Consider the following 20,140-nt stretch of genomic DNA (forward strand, 5'->3'; position numbering starts at 1 on the left):
ACGTATTCTGTGCTCAGCACCATGCTGGCCACTGTGTTTGGGTTGAGGACAAGAGTACAGAGGATTATAAGACACTGTCTTCCACATGCTTATGGTGCATCTGTCGGGAAGATGAGACTGACTCATGTGAAACCCTAACAACCACAGGTGAAGGTGTGATCAAGAGCCAGTGAGAGACTGGGTTTAGACAGAGCGGAAAGAACATTCCATGTGCTGGACGCTGAAAGGTGCACTGAGCATGCAGTGCTCAGTAGGACCAAGACGGTTCCTGTCGCCATGCACCGTACAGACAAGAAACACGTAAACTCACAGACCTGGTCATTCCTGGGACTGGCCCGTGTGAGGATGAAACGGTGTCGTAGACCGTGGGCTGCGAGTGGTGCAGCAGGGCCCTCCGAGGAGACAGAGCCAGCCCAGCGGAGACATGGTGGGGAACGCTCCCAGCAGAAGGCAGCAGGGGCGAGGCGGGCACATTCCAGAAACAATGGAGGGCAGGGGGCAGAGGCTCCAGGGCCTGGGTCGGGCAGGGCCGGGCAGGCTGTGGCTGGAATCTGGGTTTATTCTGACTGTGGGTGTGATGGAGCTCGCGGGAGCTGGAGGTGGTTGGACTCAGTGTGCACTTGGAGAAGGAGGGAGGGAAGCTGGGTGGCTGAGCGGTTGGGATGAGATCAGGGAGGGCCCCAGGTTCCTAAGTGCGGGCATACTCGATAGGCAGTGGGGTCCACAGCCATGACCAGGTAAAGATCAATCTGGCAGCAGCGGGGAGAAAACCAGTGTGATAAGTCATTTGCTGAGTAATGAGGGTCTAAACTGGGCAGTGGCCATGAGCACAGAGAAGAAATAGACACTAGAGAGGTTTCAGGGGACAAAGCCACGAGGCCGGCACCTAAGTGAGTATATCAAGAAGAGGGGTCGGAAATGGCCTGGAGGCCTCAGGCTTAGGGCCGGAAAGGCAGCCGTGTCTGTCAGCTCCAGGAGGGCGGCAAGAGGCATCCAACAGTAGAAGTGAGAAGTCAGGAGCCAGCAGCTTTAGAGGAGGAGCCAGTGTTTCCGTGTGGCCCCACCGAGGTCAGTGTCCTGGCCAGAGAGTCTAGGGGTGTTGTCAGCAGACCAGCCCTCTGTGAGCCTGGGTGGGAGGGCGAGTGTGAGGTTTAAGAGCCGTCTGCATGTGAGTGATTGTTGCAACTTAAGGAGAAGGTGACATTACCAAGAAAAATCAGAAGCAGAAGGGGCACGAGAGCTGCCCGCTTTCGGACAAGAGATGGGGGAGGCAGAACTGTCCAAGGGATCGGGAGAGAATCACACAAGAGACGCCTCGGATACCCGCTCCCTTCTCAGCCTCTGTCTTAGCGTCTTTATTCCAGGTTAGGCATGTAACAGGAGTCCAGTAACCGTGCTTTGGGTGAATGAATGTATGCACAGCCGCAGATGGGGTATCATCAGATGCTACAGAGTGACAGGTCAAAGATGAGGATGGAGAAATGGTCGCTGGATGTGGTGACCAGGAGGTTGTATGTCACTGGTGATGGTCCATCGAGCAGCGGCAGGAATCTGGGTGCAGAATCCAGGTTTCAAATCACTAAAGATGGATATTCTTCACTTCTGTCCTGTTCATGGTCCATCCCTCCCCCTCCTCCAGAACATAGTTCTGAGCACTAATGCTTTTCTAGTCTTTTTGCATGTTTCACAGGAACTGTCTCTACCAAAAGAACTTGTGCTTTTCCTGCCAGGTCCCTACCATCCTGAGCCTTTGATTAATTATGCTCCAGACAGTGTCCTCCCCTTGGTGTCACACACACTCTCACTTCAGCAGAGCAGGGCTCTGACCAACAGATGCTGAGTAGGAACAGCTTTGGAAACTCAGAAATGGGTAGCAGGAATTCCTAGTGTATGTAGAAAAGTGACTGCCGGGGATCACTAAGATAACATGGGAAGATTCAAGAGTTTATTGTTTGGAGTTCCCTTTGATTTTGTCTTCTTGTCCTCTGGAACACCAAGCCTCATAAATACAGACATTAAATCTCCTCTAACATTCAGTACTTTTGGGGAAAAAAGAATCCCAGCCCCTTCCAAGAATACCGTATGTTGCTGGCACTACTGTGTAGCAAAGGGAGAAAATGCCACTGCTGGCAGATTAGTTTGGCTCTTGCCCCTTGGTTCTCAGGTTTGCCGCTGTTCAGACACAGACCTCCCTGTGTGCTCTCCCTTATTCATCTTGGCATCTAATATCAGGCAGAGAGCAGAGCACACAAAACTGCCCCAGCTCCTGGGTGTCCCAGAGAATTAATTTACAGGGTGACCCTGCAAGCATCCCTGTTTGCACCTTACCTAAGAAGCCCACTGGGACAGACCATGACCCACTGCAGGTGGGGCTGCTTAACATCACGGGAGAGCCCACCTGCACTTGGGCCTTTGCACACAGCTCTCGTGCATCACCCCCAAGAGGGATAGAGGGAAGATGCAGTCCTACCTATCAATACCTTCTCCTTCCCCTTTGCCTTTTTTGGAGGGGCAGGGATTCTGTGGCAGAAGAGGGATAGAGGACAATTATCTGTTGAGCCCTGCTCTGCTCAAACGGAGAGAGGGGAGGGGGCTTGTCCCCCAGCCCCTTAGAAGGAAGATGGCCTGTGAACAGTCTCCATCCGTCCTGACAGGGCCAACCTCTCACCAGGGCCTGAGTGGTGAGCCTGGGTTTCTTGAACAAGAGGAGAGGTAATTTTTACAACAACTCTCTGAGATTGAGGTTAATATTCTCATTTTTAGAATGGGGAAACTGAGGCTCATGTCCAAATCTATAACGATCCTCAGGACACACATGGTGAACCTCAACTTTGAGCGCAACATTGACGGAAGAGAAGCTGACTGCCCACCTGCCGGGTAACTTAGCCCTACTCCAGAAGCCAGTTAGCTACAATCTTAAGTCATGTCTGAGGATACTTTTGTCCTGAGAGGTGAAATTTTAACAAAAGAAACTAGTTTTTAAAATCAAAACAAAATGCTGGGTAAGGAAAGAGGAGAAAATTGCAGAGAAGTTTCCCCCTGTATCCAGCCTTTGACAGTTTAACACATAAGATGATGTGAATCCTGCAAACAAGGCTTTTGAAGGCTTCAGGTCTGGATCTCTGTTTCCTGGGTGGAGGAGACCTGTGAGTAGGAAGTTCTGAACAGCCCTTAAACCAGCGTTCAGGTGATCTGTAAGGCCCTCATTTGAAGGCATTTTGGGTTTTATAACTAGACATTCTGTCATGATGGAGCTTCCCATAGATGTTTACTTGACCTGAGCACCATTGTAAGAGGGCCCCAGTTCCTGGGAGCAGAGGGGAGTCAGCACTGTCCTCCACATCCCTCGAGGATACCTCAGCCCAGAACTGCTTTGACTCAGGGGTGACAGAGCTCCCAGTGGGAGCTCCATGCATGGGGCCTTTCTAGAGGGAGAAAGGACGCTTCTTCAGGACACAGGGCTGGAGTCTCACAGCCGTGGCCATCTTCAGGAAGGTCTCTCTCTGAGTTCCAAACCTAGCCCAGTGGTCTCCCAGTAAGCCCTAGGCCTGCAGCATCACCTGGGAATTCAGCGGAAACACAAATCCTTGGGCCCCACCCAGCAATGTGTGACCTACCCAGGCCTTCAGGTGATTGCAGTGTGCTGGAGTTTAATAAATGCCACCCCGCGTGACCTGTGTTCCTGGGCCCAGGAGATTATCTGTCTGCCCTAGAAATTCACCACAGATGATCAAACTGTTATTCCCTTTAGCAAGTGCAGAGCAAGAATTGTGTGAAAGGGCGTACCATTTTGATAGACGAATTTTAGCCCTCAAGACCTATCACCCCAATGGAAAAATGAGCAGGTGGCTCATGTTTCGGAAAGGATCATGCAGCACCTCCTGAGAGAAATAGATGACAGTGGCCCCTGGACTTACCTGTGAATAACCTGGACTCTAGGAAAAGAGGCCAGGGCTAGCTTCTTGCAGGCCAAGTGTGCCCAAGTGTCACAAGGCAGCAGCGCACTCCGGCAGTCCCGCAGATATCAAGGCCTTGCTGGGCTCCTAACCGATGGTGACTTCATCCCCGAAAAAAAGGAAATCAATTCCAAACATTGCATGTACTTAAACTTTAGATCCCGTGAGGTCTATCTCAGTGCCAGTTGGGGCCTTGCTACTGAGCAAGCGTGTACATGTTCTTTGTATTAGGTTTTAGGAGCGATGGTGAGAATCACAGTGAGGGGAGACAATTGCCCCCCTGACCTGCCTCTGCTTGTCTGCAGTAACATCCCAAGGACACCTAATGCTGGTCTGGCTGTGCAGGGGCTTTATAAGCACTCACTTAAGCTACTACCCTTCCTTACTATCACTTTTCTCTTTCCCACCAAGATCCTTCTTTCAGGGGACTCTTTGGAGGGAAAGCGGTTTGCTCATCTAGGAAAGTGCGTGCTCTCCTGCTAAGGGCCCTTCCTCCCAGTGAGTCCCTTGTCGCACTGCTCCCTGAAGCACCTCCCACTCCTGTCCTTCCAGCATTCAGGTGAATTCTTGGTCTGGCAGATTTCAAATGCAACCTGTGCCTCCTAGCCATGATCTCATAGCCAGACAACAGGTAGCCTTTTGAAATTCTAGCGTGGATTCTCCCCTCACATTTCCTTTCCCCAAAGGTACTGTTTCTGGTGTTCTTTTAGCTTCTCTATTCTGAATGTTTCCAAATTCTCACAAAGCCAGCATACTTTGGAGAGAGGCCTTACCTTGTCCAGAAGGCCTTGCCAGGCTGAGGACAGTCAGGGGAGATATCCAGCCAGCCTGGAGCTGGGAGGCAGGAGGTGAGGGACTGTTCCTGGCCCTGCCAGTCACTTGATGTGTGGCCCCAGATTTTTCAGGTGTCATCGCTGGGCTTGGGGGAAGCTGTCTAGAACAAGTGGGTTGTTAACTTAGAGCATCTAGAAAACTTTTATCAGGAAACCCTGACTGAGGTATCGGATGCTACCTGCTCAAGTCAGAGACCCACTATTGCTGGGCAGGAGTGTGATTAAAAAATAATAAAAAGCCAGTGAGAGAGAAGTCTAGAGCTGAGAGCACCTGGGAGATGGGGAAGCCATGTGGGGACAGGTCAGGGTGACACGAGAGCAGCCAAGGTACAGGGGCTGGCTCTATGGGTGTTGGCCCTGTGGCAGCACTAGAAACAGGCTGGGGACTGGGACATTGGGCTCTGGGACACGAGGAGACACGAAGACAGGCAGCACACACGTGACCACACAGACATGGCCCCAGGGCATTTGCTGAGCATGCTGGCTGAGCAAAATTTCGGACCTTGGCTGCCTTGTATTCTTAGCGCCTGTAATTTTACATTAAGCATCTTCATAGCAATCAGCCAGCAGTCCAGATCATGAACTTAGCCAGCTCCTGCCACATGATCCAAGTTCAAGGTGCCCTGTGGCAGCCTCCATGTCACATTGGTGGTCTGCGCTGGCAAGGTGTGACAGTCAATGCCAGTTACCATCGGGTCTCCATGTGTCACTAAATCACCTGTACGTCCACTCTCTCCTTTTGCTCATTGCCTGGCCCCTGGCTGCTAAAGCCCCTGATCTTGCCCTTTACCTGTTTTTATACTAACTTTGAACACGTTTGAGCTTCTTTTTTTTTTTTTAAATGCTGCCCTTTTTCAGTTTTCATAATGGTCATTTTGGGACCACATTTGCTCTGCACTTAGCATATCTTCAAGTCTTCACTGAAATATATTCAGTGATGCTATCAATTTTGTACACACGATAGTAATTTCTCATTAATTCTTTCCCAAAGAAACAAAAGGATCCAAGGGTGAGACTTCAGGACCGTTGACTATGAAGAACACTCACTTGCTCTTCGTGTAGCATTCCGCGGTGCCAGGGTTCTCCAAGTGTGGTCCCGGCCAGCAACAGCAGCATCACCTGGGAACTTCATAGAAATACAGATTCTCAGGCCCACCCAGCCCTGCTGGATCAGAAACTCTAGGGATGGATCCCGCATCAGTGTTTTCACAGCCCTCCTGGTGAGGCGGATGCACGTTTATGTTGAAGAAGCACTGCCTTTATGAAGCAGAGGGTTCAGTTGGTGAGCCATGGGGCCAAGCCTTTGCCTCCAGGAGGTCTGCTGTTCAGCCGGCTCTGCCCCGTGCCCTGCCCCGGTTGGAGTGGGGTGTAAGGAGGGAGGAAAGAGCACAATCACCTTGGCCTGGGTTATCTGGCTGTAGAACCCTTCACAGCTTGAGGCACCAGTACCTAGTACAGGGTACAGGGCAGTGGGGAAGACCCAGTTCTTGTTCTGGAATTCTTCACTTTAGGGGAGAAATGTGGAGAGGCATTTTAGCAATTTAGCTAGCAAATAATTAAACACACCAGTGTTTACCATAACATAAACTTAGGTATGTTATTTTGCAGACCACAAAAGTCTCGTGCATTTTTTTTTTTTTTTAAGGAAAAACAGGAGTTCACAACCTTTTCCCACTTTTTATGAACTGATGTGGGCTGTGCTGCCCGGAGCCACCCAGGGTCAGGGCAACCCTCCTCTGCCCTCAGACAGACCTCGTTGAAAAAATCTGAGCAGCAGGGTATCTTCTTGGGCTAAATCCCCCTAACTGAGAACTAGGGTGCTCATTCCCAGCCATGCCTGAGTGAGCTCTGGGCTTCCCGACTTCAGCAGAAAAGTCACTGTGGTCTCTGCTGTGTCTTCTGAGACTGTTGGCTATTCCAACTGAGATAGAACCAAGGACCCACGCAGCTCCGAGGGGATCATGGATTGTGTGAAATTATGGCCACAACAGAAAGTGTGGTAGCTGGCTTCCCTCCCTCCCCTCAGCCCCGCCTCAGGCAGCTCTGGAAGGGGCCGGCTCAGGCCTCAGTGTGAGTTCTGGGCACTTGGGCCTTCGCAGGCCCCTCCTCCATAACAAATACTAAAACCTGTATTTGATGACTCTGTGGGTGTAAAGACAAATGTAATACTAGCTGGATCGTATACTTTTTTCTCTTCTGATTTTAAAATAAGTTAAAACATTTGCTTGGGCCTCTGGAGGTATCATGGGCCCCCATGCGCCAGCCTGCTGGGCCTCATGGAGAAGTCAGCCCTGCAGGGTGTGTCTCTGAGTCCTATACCCAGAATAACCCAGCATTCTGCTTATTTAGAAAATCGGCTGTGATGGAATCATTGGGTCTGCGGCCAAAGAAGACCGGTGTGGGGTCTGCAGCGGGGACGGCAAGACCTGCCGCGTGGTGAAGGGTGACTTCAGCCACTCTCGGGGCACAGGTGAGCTCAGGGCCCGAGGAAAGGTGACCTGGGCCACGCCTGGTGGACGGGTGAGTGTGGGCCCCAAGGTGTTGCTGCAGCTACTGGACCTCCTACAAGTGTGGTATATTTTATTGCCCCAAAGCCAATCTTATTGTATGTTGTGTTGCCCAAAAGCCAACGATCACGTGCCTTCCCTGCATCGCACATTTAAGGAGTAGTTAACAGTAGATAGGGCACCCAGCACCACAGTCTTAGGATTTCTGAAAGGCAGAGAAGGACATTTTAGCCAGAATGACATCTTTAGGTTCCTAGACATGAGCAGTCTGCCTGTGGCCCTCCGGGTTCATCCCCGAGGTCCATTCTCACACAGTAGCTGCCCTGCCCCACCAGACCCGCCCCTCAGCATGTGCCAGCCCCTCGTCTGTCCAGCACACAGAGGCGGTGATGAAGACACTTTGCCACATCGTTTTTACCTATGGATGGAAGAGGTTTTCTCTGTTTCTGAGTTTTCTGTCAGTAAGAGTAGAATAGCGTTTACACACATCCCTAAAATGTGCGTGAAGCCTCGTGTTCCGGGACGTCTGCGATGCATCCACCGGCTGAGGCTGCAGAGTCACTGCATCTCCCGTGTCCCAGATGCAGACCTCCTCCAACTGTGGGCGTGGAGAGGTCGGCAGGGTTCAGCTGATGGACCTCACAGTCTTTCCACTGGAACCATCCTCACAGCTGTGGGCTGCTTCGCCCAGAGGTGGGAGAGCATTTCTGATTTCCCATCCTGGTGGCCACCAGCTTATGATGTCCAGGGAAGTACCTGCTTGATGCTCAGTGAGGGGAGCGTGAGGCGGGCAAGTCATCCGGAGGGTGAGTGTCCCCTCACCCGACGTCACCAAGAGTGACATCACCAAGATAACTTCTTGAGTGGAGCTGAGCTGAAAAGCTTCTGTTCTAATTCCCACAACTGCTTTGAAGAGAAGTGTTTCAGTCCAGTTCCACCCAACAAGGGGATAGAATCACAGTTGTTCCTTCCTGTCCCACAGAGTGGGCCTCTAGGAAAGGCAGAGAGGAGAAGTCTGTGCACATCCCCCTTTTCTCTATTTGGATAGAAGACCTGGTCTGGAGGAAACATTCCTTCTAGATACTTCGTGGAAAGAGCGGCCTATTGCACAGATGCTTTGCAGGATCCCGTGAAAGCAAAACCAGGGGCAAATGCAAATACAAAATGACATTAAAAATTACACTTCAGGCCCAGTAAGGGCTGGTTTGAGGACTTAAGGATAGGTGCCCAGGCTGTGGAACAGGAAGCTTGAGTGAGAACCTGTGCCTGCTGCCCGGCTCCCAAGGAAAGCTAAAGGAACTGATGTTGGAACAAGTCGGTGTGGGGGAGGTGCCCTCCAAAGCTGCACCATGCAGGACAGTAGCCACAGGCCACTGGCATTGATTCAAATTTTAAATATAATTAGTTAAAATTAAGCAAACTTAAAACTTCAGCCATCAGTCCCGCTAGCCACATTTCAAGTGCCCCGTTGCCACATGTGACTGGGGGTCCCGTGTTGGATGGTGCAGAGAGAGAACTCTTCCTTACAGAAAGTTCTCATGGACAGCACTGCTCTGAACCTTTGGTAATGTCTGCTCTTTGTTTTGTCTGATGCTACTTTCTCTATATGGACCCTAGCTCCAGTTTGCCATGAGACTGACCTTGCCTGCTGCAACTGTGCAGCAAGGACAGTTATTAAGAATGAGACCTCAGCAGCTGGCAAGTGTTTACTATTGATTTTTTTTAAAAAGCAGCATTAGAACCTTTTATGTAAACTGAATGCTGTGCTGAGCTCCAATAAACTGGACTGACTACAATTGCTCCATTCTGTCGAAGGCAGGTCAAGCACAGCCGTGCCCGCTTCTGCCCCCTGGGCAATTCTGTAGAGCATTAAGGAAGGTTCCACCATACACCTTTGTAAACTTCCACTGTATGCCACATAGCAGACAACTTCGAGAGAACCCAGATCAGGGCAAAAGCATTCCCCCAGTGTCTAATCCATTTGTTGCCCTTTGATCTTGGCATGAACACATCCATTCCTCCGATCACAGCAATGTCCTTTTCCTCTGCTCTCTCCCTTCTCCATCCCACCCTATTCCTGGCCCCAACCATACACAGAAGGGAGATGGGCGTGAATGTGCAGGCTTCCTCCTGGGGAGATCAGGCCTCTGGGGCTGTGGCAGCCAGTCCCCCATAGAATGGCAGATGCTGGAATCCTCCAGGGGGTAGTGGTCCCCACCCTGACATGCGGCTTAGTGTTCCTTCATAAAAGCCTTAGCAAACCTTCAGAGAAAGATAAGCTCAGTTAGCTTCACCCACCTATAAAAGTTCTGTCCTTCTGAAGAGTTGCCAAATGTCACACCTTCATTTTGAAGTCTAAAGCTGTTTTCTCCAAATCCTTGTGGTTGAGGTCTGTGAGCATAAGCTCATGTCAGTGTGGATGCTGTTTATTGAAGATGTCTGTGGAATGCTCGCTCACACGTGGATGAATCACTAGCTAACAAATTTCATCAAACACTAACCTGTAACCCAGGTCTGGCATTCTGGAATGCATGTACGAGAGATACTGCTCATGCTCACCCAGGTGGCCATTCACCCAGTAAACATTCATTCAGCACTGCTGTATTTTCAGAGCAAGGTGTTGCGGAAATAAAAGTTAACTGTCACTGAGTTGGTCACAGTCAAGGGAGGTGCTCAGCGGGGATGCTGTGGGGCCCCAAGTTCTGGTGGGGCTCCTCGTCCAGCCCTGTGGGCAGATGACAGTGGTCCCCAAGCCCTAAAGGACAAGTAGGAATTAACTGACAGTGGGGGTGGGGGAAGGACATTTCAGGCTGAAGGAAAAACCCAGCTTAGAAACGGTATAAAGCTCCCGGGTCACATAACATCTAGGTGACTCCAAGTGCAGCCAGATGGATTCGGAATCCTGTCAGTTTAGATAGGAAGGTAACTTTCATCTCTGCCCAGCTCAAAAGACTGGGAAGAGGAGGAATGCCTTATCACCCTGAGGGTGAATATCAAAGAAAATACCATACCAGAAAGATAAAGAGGAATCAAATGCAGGATTTGTGCCCAATTATATATGTGCCCTGACCCTTGCCTGAACTCTTCTGGGTCCTTAACCCAAGTACTTGAGCTGAGGACTCAGAGCAGACCCACACAGGGACAGTGTCCACGCCCCCAGGGTGTCCTTGAGAGGTCCCAGTGTAGCATCCTGAGTGAGGTTGTTTATTGCCCTCTGGCCTGTTGCCTCCCGACTTTGAACAGATGAGGTCCTGGGCCACTCATCTCCAGGAGGAATCAACTTGAATTGGCTATCATATTACTTTTCTGATGGATGGGCTTCAAAATGCCCAAGCTTTTGGCTGAGTTGAAACACCTGGACTTTTTTTAATTTAGTAACTTGAAAGTTCTTGATAGGAAGCTTTTGTTTCATTAAGGTGTCATTTTCACATTATTTCATGCTGCTCCTTGACACTAGAAAGGTGACTGGTGTCCATGGACACTCAGTCCAGAACATACTGGGACTGAAGTCCCCACCGAGAACCGGCCATGATGCCCCTTGGGCTCTGAATCCCTTTGCACTTTTTTCTCAAAGAGAACCTTCTCAAACAATCAATTCTTAAAAGGGAGAGTGACGTGATCTATCCCTATTGAATAGGGACAGATCCACCTGTCACACATTTGTTCAATAATTAGCTTTAGAACCTCTGCCTTGTGCCAAGTTCTGTGCTCCAGTCTCTAGGTATGGGGTGTGGAGGTTCCATGGGGAAATTTACCACCATGTGATGGTGATACAGGACTCTTCTCTGCACTGACTACAAACTACAGTATCAGTTCCTGCAATGTGCATGTAAACCAATTACAATGTATTTCTTTTTCTCAGTCAAGAATAACCTTTGTACCAAGGTGTCCACGTGTGTGATGGCAAAGGCTGTTCCCAGGTGTTTCTCATGTAAGATGTTTGGATATTCTGTGCAGAACTAGTGGTGACCTGCCTGGTGTGGGGCTTTTACCTCACTTACATGCCTGAATGTTTGCTGAGTAGAGTCAGTGGGAGTGAGTCATGCATGAAGCCACGGATAAACACTGAGGCCATTTATCGCTCATGTGTAATTGATGTTTAAGACTGATTACCAAAAAGAAAAAATATAGAATAAAACCAATTTTAAGGCTGTGAAAGATAAAGAGTCATGGGGATTAGGGGCCATACAGAAACACATGTTAGTGTGCCAAGGATACATCTTCATTCTCCTCAGCCCCACCTGGCACTTCGGCAGAAAATGCTAAGATATGCCAGAGAATTTAGCCACAGATGATGCTTTCTTCCATAAGGAAGTTTCCATATTACAGGGTTGGGCTTCCCAAAGGGCAGAGGGCACTTGGTAAGACCCTCCTGGTCTTCGTGCTGGAAATAAAAACCATGGCCTTGCTTTGACCCACCTGTGCTGACCTCACATTCTGAGAACTGAACCAGAATATTAGTCTAGACTCCTGGGCTTCCCAAATCCTTTTCCACTGGAACCAGAACAACCTTTAGGGATAAACATAAAGACAGTAATACTCTCATAAACAACTTTCATAAAAAGAGAGAACTAGAAACTTATACAAATCCTCCAACAAGCATTTTTAAAGATTATTACCAGAAAAAAAAGAACTTTGATTTTTTTTTTTTGTATGTGTTTGATACAACCTTTTGAAAGTGTCCCAGTCCTCATAGCCAGTATGTTACCTGTGTTCCATCATGGTACCTTACCAGCTCAACGGTTTTCTTCCAAGGAAATTTATTGCTGCTGAACCTGAAACAAGGGGAAAATATGATCTAAATCATCTACTTGTGAAATTCAGACAAAAAGTATTTTGCAGGGAAATATAGCCTGATGATAGTAATTTTTCAGAACAGTTGAGCCAGGTTTAAGGTCAACATTACTTTGAAGTTCCTTCTGACTACTTGTCCTTATGGCAAAAATTACGTGTTCTCCTAGAATAATGGCAACAGTATTGAATTTTATCCTTGGCTTCCTCATGACCCCAAATCGTGTCCCTCTAACTGGATTTCTCCTGCTTGATGGCAGAGACTAGAATGGAAAATCATTCCAAAGATAGTCTTGCTATCTTACCTAAAGTATGACTCCATCTTGTGAATTCTTAGAGTAAAGCCCCCCTTTAATTATATTTCATGCCCAGTCAACATGGTGATGTCTGGCATCTGCATAGGGGGACATCTGGTATGAGGGATGACAAGGTGCTTTGGGACTTGGTGATAGGGCTCTTTCCCTTGCTGGTCACTCTCCACAACAACCTCAGGGTGGGCTCTGAGCTCTGGGTAGGGTAGGGGCCATCAGAAAGAGGACAGTGAGTGAGAGATGGTTTCTTTGGTTTGAGGACAGAGGCCCCGCATTTCATTTCAGGGATATTCTCTTTCATTACTTCCCTCCATATCTTGAGCAGAGAGGCTCATCTTAGAAAGAAAGGTTAGCAGAGCCCAGGCACAACAATGACCTGACCCATTGTTCAGGGTTCACCTGAGGATGTGCCATACCTGAGTTGTGTGTCTACCCTGAGCTCTTTACTGTTCATCTGCTTCTGCCCAGAGGGTATATGAGAAAGGAGAGTAAACAGGTGCCTTTTCAGTGTTGCTACTTGTGCCAAATTTAAGCTTAAAAATAGGCATGGTGAGCGTGCACTGGTTGCAGATGCCCCTTGCTGTGGAATGTGGAAAATTAACTAATTTGGACCCTGGTGAATATGTCTGTTGCCTTAGATTCTGCAGCCTGGTGATGCTAACACCAAGGTTTGTTAGTCACAAAATAGGAAAAGTCCTTGTAATAGCAGTAGCTCTCAGAGAATAATTCAGCTCCCCAAGCAGATCCTGTTCCCAGGTCAGTTTTGTGCTTTAAGTGGAGATTCCTCCAAAAAAGGTTTTAATCACCACTGACTTCGGACAATTTTGTCTTTGTTTTTGGTAATTCACAATCCTGTATGCCTGGAATCCAATAATTCTTCCAACTCCCCCAGAAGAAATGAATTTCTCTAAGAGAAATTTATGGTACAAAATCCAGTGCTGTGATTCTCAAAGATGTTTTTTTTTGTGGCCACCCTTTTTAAGTAGAGAAGGATTCCTGGAGCAAAAACTATTTTTAATCAAAAAACCTTGCCTCACACTATAAGGACCAGACAGTGGAGGGGCTGTGTGGGCAAGTCAGTGCTGCTGCTTCCTCTAAGTCAGAGGTGGTTGGAAGGGATCCCCTGGAGGACCACACTCCCATCTGGTTCAAGAAGTCATCCTGCCTGGGAATCAGGATGGATCAGGGCACAAGAAGTAAACAACTCGAACCGGACTATGTTGCCACCTGTGAAGTCTTCAAGTAGAACATTTATTTGTAAGTGTCCGAGGCTGGATCTGTAGTAACAATGCCAAAACATTTGCTATCAAGACTAAAGGACCCCGCTAAACTTTCCATCCAGAATGGCTGGTTGAACACAGGTGTTTATCTCCTTGGCTTCTCAAGATCACCTTAAAATGAATGAACAGGAACTTTTAAGATCTAGGGAGAACAAGGACACCTCAAGTGGATGTTCATATGTGTTTGAATCAGAATAAATAGACTTGGTTTTGCTGTAGTAAACAAGCAAACAAACAAAACACAATGTAAATACCCCCCAAATCAGTGGCTTAACACAAAAGTTCATTTCTTGCTCACGCTGCATGTCCAGCATGGGTTGGCAGGAGGCTCTGCATACCGTAACCACTCGTGGACCTGGGCTGACAGATTTTATTGTCCACACACTGCCACAGTCACCTTGGCAGGAAAAAGGGAACATGGCAAATCAGGTGCTGGTGCTCTTAAAGCTTCTATGTACACATCACTTTCCCCCACATTTTAAGGGTCAAAGTAAGTTACATGGTCACACAATTTTAAGAGGGCAAGGAAATGCATTCCTACCATGATTCCAGAGAGAGACCTGGAAATATTTGGTGGCCAGCATCATGACACATCACCTATAGCAAACTTTTCTGCATTCTGATATTTCGGTTGCCAACACATAACAACACTCCCTGCCCCCTAACTGAAAGCCAGTCCTGACCATCAGCAAACACCGCCCATATACAATAGTCCCCCCTTATCCCTGGGGGATAACTTCCAATATCCCCAGTGGATGACTGAAAGCATAGATAGTACAGAGCCCTATATATACTATGCTTTTTTCCTACAAATACATACCTGTGATCAAGTTTAATTTATAAATTAAGCACAGTAAGAGATTAACAATAACTAATAATAAAATAGGACAATTATAATAATATACTATAATAAAATTTATGTAAATGTGGTCTTTCTCTCTCTCAGAATATCTTATGGTACAAATTTAATGCCTTTTCCATCTTAACTAAGCACTTATCACGCACCATGGCCATAACATGTGCGGTTTGAGGTGCAACAGCAAAACTAGCACAAATTTCTTTTTCCTTCTTTATAATTTTATAAATGGGAGATTCATTCTTACCATAGATCTTAGCAACCTCAGCATATAACTTCTTTTCCTTTCTTTATTGTCTAGAACTTTCACCTTTTCACTTAAAGAAGCACTTTACAGCTTCTCTTTGGCACATCCGAGTTGCCAGCATCATTCCTCTGGCGCTTTGGGGCTGTTATTAAGTAAAATAAGGGTCACTTGAACACAAGCCCTGTGATACCACAACAGTCAATCTGATAGCTGAGATGGCTACTAAGTGACTAACAGGCAGGATATGGTTGACAAAGGGATGATTCATGTTCTGGGCAGGACAGAGTGGGACCATGTGAGATTTCATCACGTTAGTAAAATGGCATGCAATTTTAAACTTATGAATTGTTTATTTCTGGAATTTTCCATTTAATATTTTTGGACTGTAGTTAACTACAGGTAACTAAATCCACAGAAAGCTAAACCGCAGATAAGGGGGCTACTGTATATAGAGACAACCCATCTGTAGCATCCTTCTTGAAAGAGTCTGCAACACAAATGGGAAAGACCAAGATAACTGAAAAGATGACCCATGGGAAAATCAAGATAACTCAAATAATAGAAGTTCAAAATCTCTAATAACTATTCTTAGATTTGAGAAGTGAGTTTATGCATAAAACCAATACAGAATGTCATGAGAAGAAGCAATCAGAAAACAAAAAGGAGATCTCAAATATTAAAACTTTGACTATCATATTAAAACCTTGTAATAAAAGGCACCATAAACAAATGACAAATGACAGAAAAAATGTGTGCAACAAGTCTAGTGAGTAAAGAGTTTGAGTCTAAAATGTATTAAATACATATTAATAGATATTAAAATATATTTCCAAGACTCCTGCTTATCAATTAAATCAAAACAAAAAGCCAGTAGAAAAATGGGCAACACTTATGAGCAAGATAGTTAACTGAAGAATGAATGCAAACGACCAATAAATATGTGCTAAGATGCACAGCCACATTGATAATAAGGGAAAGACAAATTACGTTTATGACGTAACAATTTTTCACGTCTTGAACTAGCAAATATCCAGAGGATTGATAATATCAAGTATTAAGAAGTCTGTGAATAAATATGTATTCTCCTGTGGTATTGGCTGACTTCTATATTAGTTAAGCCATTATGGAGGGCGATTTAGATGTACATTTAACATTTAAATTGCATGTGTGTTTGACCCAGCAATTCTCACAGCTGGCCTAGTATGACATTGTTTATGTGCACAAGAAGACATGTGCAGAGCTATTCATTGCAGCATTATTTTTAGTACCTTTGTAGAGATATAATTCACACATCATAAAATTCATCCATTTAAAGTGTGCAATTCAAGGGGATTTAGTACATGCACAGAGTTTTGCAGCCATGACCACAATCATCCCAGAAAGAAACCCCACACCCATTAGCAGTCATTCCCCATCTCCTTCCTACCCCAGCCCTAGGCAACTACTTTCTCTGTCCATCTATTTATCTATTCTGGACACTTCATATAAGTTGCATCGTATAATACGTGGTCCTTTGTGACTGGCTTTTGTAACTTAGCGTAGTATTTTCAAGGTTCTTCTTGAAACATCTATCAATGTTTCATTCCTTCTTTATTTTTCTGCTGAACAATATTCCATTGTATGGTCATCATATTTTAAAAATACATTCAATAGTTGATGGACATTTGAGTTGTTTCTACTTTTTTGGTTAGAATGAATAATGCTGACATAAACATTTGTGTATAAGTTTTTGCATGGACATATTTTTCATTCTTCTTGGGTGTATACATAGGAGTGGAATTGGTAGGTCATATGGTAATTCTATTTTTGAGGAACTACCAAACTCTTCTCCAATATGCCTGCACCATTTTACATTCCTACTAGCAATAAGTGAGGATTCCAAATTGTCCACATCCTCTCCGGCACTTCTTATTGTTTATCATTTTTGTTATAGGCATCCTAGTGGGTGTGAAGTGGTATCACATTATGGTTTTGATTTGTATTTCCCTAATGGCTAATGATGTTGAGCATCTTTTCATGTGCTTCTGGCCATTCGTATATCTTCTTTGGAGAAATGTCTATTAAAATCCATTACCCATTTTTAAATTGGATTGTCACTTTATTATTGAGTTGTAAGTTTTCTTTATATACTCTGGACGCAGTTCTTTCATCAAAATGATTTGCAAATATCTTCTCCCAGTGTATGAGTTTGCCTTTTCACTTTCTTGATGGTGTCCTTTGAAGCACAAAGTTTAAAATTTTGATATGATCCACTTTATTTTTTTTCCTTCTGTTCCTTGTGCTTTTGCTATCTAAGAAACCATTGCCTAATCCAAGGTTACAGAGATTTACTCCTATGTTTTCTTCTAAGAGTTTTATAGTTTTGCTCTTAGATTTAGGACCATGATCTATTTTAGATTAGGTTTTTTTGTATGGTTTGAGGTAAGAGTCCGCCTTCATTCCTTTGTATGTGGATATACAGTTATCCCAACACTGTTGAAAAGATTATTCTTTCTCCATTAAATATTCTTGACATCTTTGTTTTAAAAAATCAATAAGGGACTTATTTCTAGACTCTCAATTATATTTCATTGATAGAAATATCTGTCCTTATGCTAGTACCACATTGTCTTGATGATTGGAGCTGGCTAGAAAACTTGAAAGCAAGAATTGTCACTTCTCCAACTTTATTCTTTTTAAAAACTGTTTTGGCTGTTCTGGGTCCCTTGCATTTCAATATGAATTTGAGGATCACCTTGTCATTTTCGGCAAAACAAGCTGGAATTTTAGTAAGGATTGTTTTGAATCTGTAAGTCAGTTTTGAAGTATTCCCATCTTAACAATATTAAGTCTTTTGATCCATGAACATGGAATGTTGTTCCATTTGTTTAGATTTTCTTTAATATCTTTCAACAGTGTTTTTGCAGTCTTTGGTGTAGAAATCTTGCACATCTTTTGTTAAATTTATTCCTAAGTGTTTTATTCTTTTTGATGTTATTCAAGTCTAATTTTTTCTTAATTTTATTTGGAAATGTTTACCCCTAATGTATAGAAATGCAGTTGATTTTTGTATATTGATCTTATATCTTGCAACCTTTCTGAACCTGTTCAAACAGATTTTAGTGGCTTCCCTAGTATTTTTCTATATATAAGATCCTGACATCTGCAGATTGAGATAATTTTACTTCTTCCTTTCCAATTTGGATGCCTTTTAAAATTTTTTTTCTTGCCTAATTGACATAGAGAGAACTTCCAGTACAATGTTGAGTAGAGATAGCAAGAGTGAACATCCTTTCCTTCTTCCTGATCTTAGGGGGAAAGCATTATTTTACCATTAAGTTTGATATTAGCTGTGGGGTTTTTGTAAATGCTCTTTATCAGGCTGAGGAAGTTTCCTTTTATTCGTAGTTTGTTGAGTATTTTTATCATGGAAGAGTATTAAATTTTGTCAAATGCTTTCTCTGCATCCACTGAAATGACCAGGTGGGTTTTGTCCTTTTTTGAATAAATTACATTGATTGGTTTTTTTTTATAAATTTATTTATTTTTATTTGTTTATTTTTGGCTGCACTGGGTCTCCATTGCTGTACGTGGGCTTTCTCTAGTTGCGGCGAGCAGGGGCTACTCTTCGTTGCGGTGCGCAGGCTTCTCATTGCGGTGGCTTCTCTTATTGCAGAGTACGGGCTCTAGGCATGCGGGCTTCAGTAGTTGGGGCACGCAGGCTCAGTAGTTGTGGCTCGCGGGCTCTAGAGTGCAGGCTCAGTAGTTGTGGCACACGGGCTTAGTTGCTCCGCGGCATGTGGGCTCTTCCGGGACCAGGGCTTGAACCTGTGTCCCCTGCATTGGCAGGCAGATTCTTAACCACTGTGCCACCAGGGAAGCCCTGATTGGTTTTTATATGTTAAACCAACCTTGAATTCCTGGGATAAATTATATTTAATCATGGTGTATAATCTTTTTTTATGTTGTTGGAATAGGTTGCTGGTATTTAATTGAGGGGTTTCGTGTGCCTATTCATACATGATACAGCATGGTTTCCAAAAGTGACAATTTTGAAACAACCTAAATGTTCTAAATGACAATTTTGAAATAACCTAAATCAGTAGGGGCATAGTTACATACACTACATAGCAATTTAAATGAAAAATAAGGAGAGCTATACATACTCACATGGAGAGCTTTCCAAGACATATCATGCTTTTTAAAAAATATAGTATAATACAATAGTCATAAATGTTATTCCCAACAGTTATATAAAATATAGACAAATAAAAAATATACCATATGATATTTTCATATTTATATTTGTGTAGATATTTGGATAAATAGTAAAATATATGAATGAATATATACCAAACTAATAGTGGCAGTTCCCACAGGGGTGGGGAGTGGGATTAAGGGGACTTGAGATTTACCTGTATTATTAAAATTTTGATAATGGGAAAATACACATGTATATTTCTGTAAATTTAAAATACATAAATGTTTACAAACATAAAAATTAACTCACTGATACACACAAACCCATGTCCTAACAAATTTTACTGTAAACTAAGGGAAAGTTCTGTTAGTCCACAACACTGTCCTGTTCTTCCCACACAAACATAGAGGAAGCTGGTAAGATTAGAACCTGTGTCACTTAAAAATTAGTAATACATTTAGAAAGAAAATTAGTACAGGATCAACACACGTATACTGCAATAGGAAAAGGATAAAAGGGACAAGGAGAACAAATGACTGATGTAAAAAAAACTCACAAGCAAAATGTTACCAAGGAGAAGATGAAAATTTTGACCAAACGTTATTGCCATTAATTCCAAAAACTGATTAAATAATACCCTCAATAAAAGAAGAACTCATTGATAAGATATGAGATCTCAAGGAATAAGCAGTGAAGCAACAAAGGGAGATGAAATGTGACTCAGCTGAGGAAAAGTGTAGAAGAAGAAAATGAGTCCATCACAGAAACCAAGTCTGCATGGAAGCAAAGGAAATCTACACTGCTGAGAACACACTGAGAAGCATGGAGGACAGGACTGAGAAAAATGAGCAGAGCAAAATGGAAACAAAGAATCAGAAGGATAAGAGATTAAATGAACATTATGGGAAAAAAAGGGGGTCAAACATAAATAATTTGGTATCCCTGAAAAAATACCAAACAAATTGATTTTAAAAAAAAAAAAATATATATATATATATATATATATATATATTTAAGTCTAATAATAATAATATAGCTTTGTGTCCCAGGAAGAAGTTACACAAAACTATGAATAGCCTAACAGTTATTAGATTTTAGAGTTAAGAATCTTTTGAGTATCTGATCCAAATTTTAGGTAAGCTAATAAAGGGAAAACATCAGATTGGCCTCAGACTTTTC

General features: G+C 44.4%; 1 protein-coding gene across 2 annotated transcripts in view; it reads left to right on the forward strand.

The window, feature by feature from the left end:
* Positions 1–20,140, forward strand: part of ADAMTS17 (ADAM metallopeptidase with thrombospondin type 1 motif 17) — a gene marked incomplete at both ends in the record, with an annotated part of 347,780 nt that overhangs the window by 246,340 nt on the left and 81,300 nt on the right. For both annotated transcript variants that reach the window (XM_079701384.1, XM_079701385.1), the window contains one exon: positions 7,139–7,259. In XM_079701384.1, the coding sequence (XP_079557510.1) occupies positions 7,139–7,259 (121 nt within the window). The remainder of the gene's footprint in view (positions 1–7,138; positions 7,260–20,140) is intronic.

Source organism: Hyperoodon ampullatus, assembly GCF_949752795.1.
Source record: "Hyperoodon ampullatus genome assembly, chromosome: 3".
NCBI lineage: Eukaryota > Metazoa > Chordata > Mammalia > Artiodactyla > Ziphiidae > Hyperoodon > Hyperoodon ampullatus.